The sequence below is a fragment of the Leuciscus leuciscus genome (genome assembly GCF_965113295.1).
Source record: "Leuciscus leuciscus genome assembly, chromosome: 10".
Lineage (NCBI taxonomy): Eukaryota > Metazoa > Chordata > Actinopteri > Cypriniformes > Leuciscidae > Leuciscus > Leuciscus leuciscus.
In genome coordinates, this window is record NC_138734.1 from 43,766,784 (window position 1) to 43,776,125 (window position 9,342).

Consider the following 9,342-nt stretch of genomic DNA (forward strand, 5'->3'; position numbering starts at 1 on the left):
TTCACCAGACACTCTTCTCTTCTTCAACAAACACTCTTCAGTTCTTCATCAAACACTCTTCAGTTCTTCATCAAACACTCTTCAGTTCTTCACCAAACACTCTTCACTTCTTCACCAAACACTCTTCAGTTCTTCATCAAACACTCTTCAGTTCTTCACCAAACACTCTTCACTTCTTCACCAAACACTCTTCACTTCTTCACCAAACACTCTTCAGTTCTTCACCAAACACTCTTCAGTTCTTCACCAAACACTCTTCACTTCTTCATCAAACACTCTTCACTTCTTCACCAGACACTCTTCACTTCTTCACCAAACACTCTTCAGTTCTTCACCAAACACTCTTCAGTTCTTCATCAAACACTCTTCACTTCTTCACCAAACACTCTTCACTTCTTCACCAAACACTCTTCACTTCTTCACCAGACACTCTTCACTTCTTCACCAAACACTCTTCACTTCTTCACCAAACACTCTTCACTTCTTCACCAGACCATCTTCAGTTCTTCATCAAACACTCTTCACTTCTTCACCAGACACTCTTCACTTCTTCACCAAACACTCTTCAGTTCTTCACCAAACACTCTTCACTTCTTCACCAAACACTCTTCACTTCTTCACCAAACACTCTTCACTTCTTCACCAGACACTCTTCACTTCTTCACCAAACACTCTTCACTTCTTCACCAGACACTCTTCACTTCTTCACCAAACACTCTTCACTTCTTCACCAAACACTCTTCACTTCTTCACCAAACACTCTTCACTTCTTCACCAAACACTCTTCACTTCTTCACCAAACACTCTTCACTTCTTCACCAAACACTCTTCACTTCTTCACCAGACACTCTTCACCTCTTCACCAAACACTCTTCACTTCTTCACCAGACACTCTTCACTTCTTCACCAGACACTCTTCACTTCTTCACAATTACACTGTAATTAAACAATTTAAATAAAGTGTAACCTCCTTTTCTTTTCTTTTTCCACCTGGACATATTTCTTGTGATCCTCCCATTTATTTCTTCAGACTGTAAAATGTATAAATGACTGAAATAGATTTTGACAGTATCAAATATTTCCCAAAGTGTTCAGTAGCATGACATGATGACTTTATGTCTCTGCAGACGAACAGAATGAGGAATCTCATGACAGCTGAAATGAAACATGGCACCTCTCTCTCTCAAGAAAAATTAGATTTAATTTTTTTTTACAAGGCTATGAATGATTTGTCATTGTTTGAAATGAAATGGTGTGGTAGAGAGACATTAAGTTCTGTTCATGAAGGGACATACATATTTGCTATTTGTTTGCAGTAAAGGAGTATTTTATGGTAGTATTATGAATGGCAGTATAAATAGTGGGTTTTTCATTGTGTTTGTGTATGTAAATGGGTTTTTTATATAGATGTTTTTTTTACCTTTCTTTCTCATCTTCATGTAGAATAATATAATGAAATAGTTTTTAATCGATTGTAATAAAAGGTGTTTTTCAAATTAAATTAAATTAAATTAAATTTATTTATTTATTTATTTATTTATTTATTTATTTATTTATTTATTTATTTTATTTAATTTAATTTAATTTAATTTAATTAATTTAATTTAATTTAATTTAATTTAATTTAATTAATTTCATTGATTTCATTTAATTTCATTTCATTTCATTTCATTGATTTCATTTAATTTCATTACTTCATTACTTCATTTCATTTCATTTCATTTCATTTCATTTCATTCATTTCATTTCATTTCATTTCATTTCATTATTTCATTTTATTTTATTTATTGGCATTACAATGGTTTCAATGTTGCCAAAGCATTTCCAGTCATTATACATGTACATATATACCAAAAATTTGTTTTAAAAATAAATAAAAAAAACTTTTTTTTTATATATATATGTTTTTTTTGTTGTTTTGTTTTTATAATGTTAAGTTTCTCTCTCTGTGTCAGGCCGTGTGGTCCAGGTGTTTCCCCGTGTACGCTGAGGTGGGCCGGCTCCTCTCAGAGAACACTATCGGTGAGGTGAAGATGGTGCAGGTGTATTTCGGCTTGCCTCTTCTGGACCGGACCCGCACCACACAGAGGGATCAGGGTGGAGGAGCTCTGATGGACATCGGCATCTACTGTCTACAGTTCGCTCTGATGGTGTTCAAGGGGGAAAAACCCCAGTCCATCCACGCCACAGGAGTCCTGCTGCCCTCAGGTACTGATCAGATACACTATCACTAATACACACCACTATCAGATCACACTTTTAGTGTCTAATTCCATCAAATAGACGTGCAGGCCTGTGTTGCCTTTGCAGATGTTGTCTAATTAGGGAGCCAAGTCAAATACTACATATACTGAGTTTCAAAATAAGTTTTATTTAATTTTATATGTCTATATAGTTTTAGTTTTTAGTTTGAGTTTATTTATATGATAGTATTATAGTTTTTGTTAATATTTTGAAATCAATTTAATTTTTACATTTTTATGTTTTCACTTTAATTTCAGCTAAAATTTTAGTAATTTTGTTGTTTTAGTAATTTTTATTAGTTTTAGTTTTTTAAATTTTTATATAATTTTAGTTTATATCTTAGTATGATAATTTTATAGTTTTTGTTAATATTTGACATTTTAATTTATTTTTACAAGTTCTATTTTCCCTTTAATTTCTGTATTAGTAAGAATATATATTTTATATAGTCATTTCTTTGAGTAATTTCTTGTATATTTTGGTCATTTTTAATAATTTTTAATTCATTTTTTCATTTTTAGTTCTTCGACTTCTGTCTGTGTCTAAAATATAACTGTCACCACCAATTTACAGCCAATATTCTAGTGCAACAAAGGTTTTATCTGAGATGTTCAGATGGTAGACGAACTGGTCATGATCTTTGCTTGATCTGTGTGTGTGTCAGGAGTGGACGAGTCGATGGTGGTGGTCCTGAAGTTCTCCGGGAACAGGATGGCTTCATGTACTTGCACTATCTCCTGTTTGCTCCCGAACGACGCCACCATCTGTGGAACCAAAGGAACCATCAGAGTGAGTGACTGAGAACACACACACACACACACACACACACACACACACACACACACACACTTAATGTGGCGCTTCATTTCACATCATTTTACAGGCACAATTCAAAGTGACTATTGCATTCAAGATATGCATCTAATGCATCTAATGCATGCATTGGAGTCGAAGCCATGACCTTGGGGCCAAGCGCGACACAAGTGTTTTTTACTAGTTTCAGCCCGACGCAGTTTTCATTTTCACGTCCTGCGCCGCGTTGTTTAAATAGGAATGCATTTGCGCCCATCTGTGCACCCATGGGCTTCTGGTCTGAAAACGAGGTGTGTGTTCTGTTGCATTATTGGAGCGTTGCTATTTTGAGGAACTGAAATAGACTGAGCCATTGACCGACTGAAACCTGATCTAAAGTCAATGGCGCAGAATTTTTTTATTTAAAGAGCGCGTTAGTAATGTGTGCCTATAGGCGGATCCACAACGCGCGTATACACTCTGCTCATTACACACACACACTCTGCTTATTACACACACACTCTGCTTATTACACACACACACTCTGCTTATTACACACACACTCTGCTTATTACACACACACTCTGCTTATTACACACACAGCGGCACAGCAGCACACAAACATGCCAAATATGAAAAATATAAGGATTACAATGTAAAAGATGAATATGTGTACATAAAGATATGGTGAATCCGGCTTGTCCCGTACATGGTCTGCTTGAGCTTTAACCTCACACACACACACACACACGCACGCACGCACGCACACGCACACACACACACACACACACACACACACACAGCTTTAACCTCACACACAAACACACACACACACAGCTTTAACCTTGTGCATGAGCAGATCCGTTTCCTTGCTAGAGAAGCATTCAGTTTTTCGCTTGCAAAATCCTCTGTGTAAATAGCGAATCCACAATGGCTCGTGCGCAACTGGCTTTTAAAGGGAATGGGAGAGACTCTGATTGGTTTATTGCACGTTACGCCCAAAACACACCCATTACTCATTAAGAGAACAGGGACAACCCTTTTAGACCATGCGCCGGGAGCACCGACCGACCATTTTTCCCGTCGTTACACTAGCCAAAGTGGATTCGGACGTCCTAAGTGCACTTGTTCTGTGCGCTTTAGACCAGGCGCTGCCTTAGACCCTTAAAATAGGGCCCAGTGTCTGACTTGTCAGAGAAAAGACCGTACAGTGTTTGTACTCCAGACATGAATGATTCCTCCAGCATGCAACCATCCACAATTTATATAATTTCCTTTCTGGAAGCATGTAAACTATCCGCTAACAGATCAGCCAATACAAATGTTTTTATTGTGCTTTTTTGTTGTTGCTTAAACCAAATAATGTGTTCAGCATCATGTCGTCCTGTTCTCAAGCTGACAAGGGTCAAGGGTCGGCCGAAGTGTACCTGTAAAATAGGGCCCTTGGTGTTGCTCGAGTCGTGATCTTCTGTTTGAGCCACAGTAATAATAAACCTGTGCTCTAGGTGGCGAATCCCATGCACTGCCCAACCACTCTAGAAGTGAACGGGATGAAGAGCGAGTTCCCTCTCCCTGAGCCCGCGTTGCCTCTGAACTTCGAGAACAGCACCGGACTGAGATACGAGGCAGAGGAAGTGAGACGCTGCCTCCTGAAAGGTAACGCACACTATTTTTTCCCTTATTACAGTTTTTTACGATTGCTATGACAGATTTTTCTATACTTTTAACAATTTTCCAAAACTCTTAACACAGTTAGCACTACATCCGTCTGTGTAAGCTATACTATTAACACATTTCTTGTTGCTTTAACACAAAATGCATGCAATTAACACAAATTTAAAATGCTTAAACTTCTTTTACACACAAGCTCAAACAAGAAAAAAACAATGGATTTTTACTGCCAAATTTACCAATGCTTTAACACTGTATGCCAGAACAGATAACACCATGTTCTAAACCTAACCTTACAGGCTAAAGTCAAGGTAAACAGCTGCTTATATTGTGAATTGAAACACAAATATATCCCCTGTATTTTATTCTATTCTTACTGAGAAACAGCTGATTGAATTATGCAAATAATTAGAAGATGACTCTTTTTTTTTTCTTTTTTTTTTCTTCTTGTGCTTTTTCTGTTCGTATATTTTGTATTTTCACATTATTCCATTGCTAGTGAGAAACAGCTGATTGAAGTTATGCAAATATGGGACAATGTGGCATTCCACCATTCCCGTCTAGTCACAGCCTGGTTTGACGCCCATCAGAGGATGATGTCCATTTTCCTTGCCCCTTACTTCCCTTTCCTCAACCCCATTGAGGAGTTTTCTCAGCCTGGAGATGAAAGGTTTTTGACCATAGTCCACAGGACCAAATGTCCCTCCTGTATGCAAAAGATGTTGCATACCAAGACATCACAGCTGAACACTGCCAGGTGTGGATAAGGCATGTTACTGTAAACGATTCTTCCCAAGATGCCTTGCCAGGGAAGATATCAGGTGTGATGTGGATGAGAACATGTGGACAAATGCAGAAGACCGGGCAGATTAGAAGATGGCCTTTTCTGTTTGTATATTTTGTATTTTCACATACAGTAATACTGTAAATGGCAGCTATATTGCATATTTTTGTTATCTTGCAGAAATGTCCTGTCGCAAATAAAGCCGTTACTGCAGCAATTCTGTGTCTGTCTTCTTTTTTTTCATAAACCATACATTCTATAAAGCTACTCTAAGAAGGGTCATTTATTTTGTAGTATTGAATTTCTGCTGCAAAAAACAACAACAACAAAATGCATGCATTTACATTACAAACAAAACAAAAATGTAGAGCGACTTCAAAAAAATAAATAAACTGCAGTGCAAAACACAATCTATGATCAATACAATATACTGTCTGTTGTATAAGGGCAGACCTGACACATAAAATAATGCAGTTTCTGTAATTTCAGCTGATGATAGTGTTTTTTTTGTCATTGTGTTATGATTGACTAAATGTTCCTGTTGGAAGAGAACATGTGTTAGTGTTTTGAATAATTATTTGATTTTGAAACATGTTTGCAGTGTTTTGTTAGACATAGTGTATTGTGTTAGTGTATTATTGTATTTTGAAAATTAGTTTTGGAGTTTAGTTTACAATGTGTGATTTTGAGCATGAAATTAACCGTTTTGCCAATTGTGTGTTTTAGGTGTGTTGGTGCGTTAAGAGTTTAGGAAACTTGTTAAATGTATTGAAAAAACTGTCATAGCGATTGTAAAAAACTGTAATTTCACACACGTCTAGTACAATTATGTGGTTTTGTCTCATTAATACAGTGTATACTTTTTTCTTGATTTACCCTGAAAGAATGGAAGTGAAATGTGACAACATGCCCCATAGGTGGGGTTCATTGTAACATGACCATATGACAGATTCAAATGTTTTCTGATCTAATCAGAAAAAAATATATACAAGACAAACTAAAATATTGTCTCAATAAAATACAAGTTTTTCATATAAAATAACTGCATTTTTTAATAATCAAAAATAAACTAATTTTTAAGTTTGACAACAAACACACCGCAAAACACAGCTATACAGCACAGTTCAAAACATAATAATAACTCATAATTTCTGAACATTGACTTTCAGTCTTTATTCACATTTTTCTCATGGTTTCTCAATAGAATTCATAAAAGTGTAGAATAGAATATCATAGTTCTAATATGGGCTCATTGTGACAACATGCCCCGCCTGCACAACTGGGATTTAAAACCTACGAGTGTCTTCTACGTTAGATCAGCATTAAAGAACTAAATAATATCAGATTTGTCTAATTTTAAATAAACACCAAAAACAGAGATGAAAAATTAGCATAAGTAAGACATTTAATTTTGCTATAGTTAAATAAATGTTCAGTGATATCCTCCATCACTGAACATTCCTATTCTTATTTCTTTTGATTATTTTAATTACTTCTATGTAAAGCACTTTGAATTCCCATTGTGTATGAAATGTGCTATATAAATAAACTTGCCTTGCCTTGCCTTCCAAAGATTTCTACATGTTGGCACTACTTTTTCTCTATATAGCCTAGTGCTAGTAAATATTAGTGTCGTCATGCTGGCGTGTGTGGAAGCATTTAAAACAAGTGTGTTACAACAAACCCCGCGTTAGTTTGTGCCTCTCATGAGTTGTGTGTGTCGTGCATCTGTCCTGAGAGACTCTCATCTGTGTTTCAGGACTGAAGGAGAGCATTAAAATGTCCCTGACAGACTCTGAGCTTCTAATTGGGATCATGGACGAGGCCCGGAGGCAGGTGGGCGTGGTTTATGAGCAGGACAGCCAATGACTGCCCTCCATTCATTGGTTAATCTGAGGCCTGATTGGATGGTGCTACTCAGGAAAAGATTACGTTTGAACATTCGTGTAATAAACAGTCGTGTGTGTGTGTGTGTGTGTGTGTGTGTGTGTGTGTGTGTGTGTGTGTGTGTGTGTAGTAGTGGAGAAAATTGTGCACAATAAACATGACACTAACTGCTGAATCTGTGGAGTTTGTTCTTTAGTTCACCATGATAGTCAAACGAGTGATGCTGAAGGTGAATTTTAGTTTGTTCAAAATATTGTATATCACAAATATAAAGCATGGACAGTGTCCGGAATATAATTTGGGTCTGAATGGGTTGATATCATGGGCAACAGTATATCATACAAATCATTGTATATCTTCCTGAGACCCAGAAAAAAAAAGTTTTTGACATTTTTTTTCCATGTCATCACATTGTTTAGAGCATAAGAAACAAATGGTAAAATAACATTTTTGAAAAATAATATTTGATTCATACGTAATGCTATGTCCTCTGTAGTGGACACCAGGACTAAGTTGTTTGAAAAATGAAATGACATGAAATTATATGTATAGGCAAAAACAATGGGATTTTTTTTTTCAATCACCAATACATTTTGGGGTTTCAGGATTTTCTTTAACCAAAATTTGTATAAAGATAATTCTCAACTATGTTATGAAAGATATAACAGAATGAATTGATACACCATTTTACTTTATGCAATATGTGGGTAAAATGGCCATAAATTAATATTCCCATGCAATGTAACTATACACTGTATCTAATGTGCACAATAATGTGTTCTTGGAGCAACATTTAATGAAAAAAGAAGTGTAATAATTGTTGGAGTAATAATTGGCAACATTTTAATACATTTACATTTAGTCATTTAGCAGACGCTTTTATCCAAAGTGACTTACAGATTAGGACTAAATTAAGCGAGTCATCATGAAGAGGCAAAAACAACGCAAGTAGTGCTCAAAAAACAAAGTTCAGGCATTATTCAGAGTAGCATAAACCCGACAAGTGAGGTTTTAAAGGGAAGGGGAAGGACTTTTTTTTTTATATATAAGGTTAAGTGCTCACGGAAGAGATGGGTTTTCAGCTGTCTTTTGAATGTTGTCAGGGATTCTGCATTCCGGATGAGGGTGGGGAGAGCGTTCCACCAGCATGGAACTGTGAATGAGAATGTTCTGGAGAGTGATTTTGTGGCTTTCTGTGATGGAACCACGAGACGTCGCTCTTTGACCGATCAAAGGCTTCTGGTAGGGATGTAGACTCGTAGGAGTGAGTAAAAGTAGGAGGGAGCTGAGCCTGTGATAGTTCTGTAAGCAAGCGTCAGTGCCTTGAACTTGATGCGAGCAGCGAGAGGTAGCCAGTGCAGAGAGATGAACAGAGGAGTGACGTGGGCCCTTTTGGGCTCGTTGAAGACAAGACGAGCTGCAGCATTCTGGATCATCTGTAGGGGTTTGGTTGCACATGATGGAAGTCCAGCCAGAAGGGCATTGCAGTAGTCGAGCCTAGAGATGACCAGGGCCTGGACGAGAAGTTGTGTTGCATGCTCAGTTAGGAAAGGCCTGATCTTCCTGATGTTGTGCAGTGCAAACCTGCATGATCGAGCTGTCTTTGAAATGTGATCTGTGAAGGTCAGCTGGTCATCAAACGTTACTCCAAGATTTCTGACCGACCTTGATGGGGTGATTGATGATGAATCTAGCTGGATAGTGAAGTCGTGCTGTAGAGACGGATTGGCAGGGAGGACGAGAAGCTGTCTTTGCCAGGTTGAGCTGCAGGTGACATCCATGTGGAGATGTCCGCCAGACAGCTTGAGATCCGTGCAGCTACTGTGGGATCATCTGGTTGAAATGAGAGGAAGAGCTGTGTGTCATCAGCATAGCAGTGGTATGAGAAACCATGTGCATGTATGATGTGTCCCAGTGATGTGGTGTAGATGGAGAAGAGGAGGGGACCAAGAACTGAACCCTGG

At 37.4% G+C, this 9,342-nt stretch overlaps 1 protein-coding gene across 2 annotated transcripts in view; it reads left to right on the plus strand.

Annotated features, from left to right (window-relative positions):
* The window catches only part of dhdh.1 (dihydrodiol dehydrogenase, tandem duplicate 1), an 8,668-nt gene extending 1,115 nt beyond the window's left edge, over positions 1–7,553 (plus strand). Inside the window, exons 4-8 of one of the 2 annotated variants that reach the window (XM_082182391.1) lie at positions 1,956–2,208; positions 2,909–3,033; positions 4,542–4,692; positions 7,251–7,476; positions 7,509–7,553. In XM_082182391.1, the coding sequence (XP_082038517.1) occupies positions 1,956–2,208; positions 2,909–3,033; positions 4,542–4,692; positions 7,251–7,360 (639 nt within the window). In that variant the 3' untranslated portion in view covers positions 7,361–7,476; positions 7,509–7,553. The remainder of the gene's footprint in view (positions 1–1,955; positions 2,209–2,908; positions 3,034–4,541; positions 4,693–7,250; positions 7,477–7,508) is intronic. The other variant, XM_082182390.1, reaches the window with a different exon arrangement.
* Positions 7,554–9,342: the final 1,789 nt, after the last annotated feature.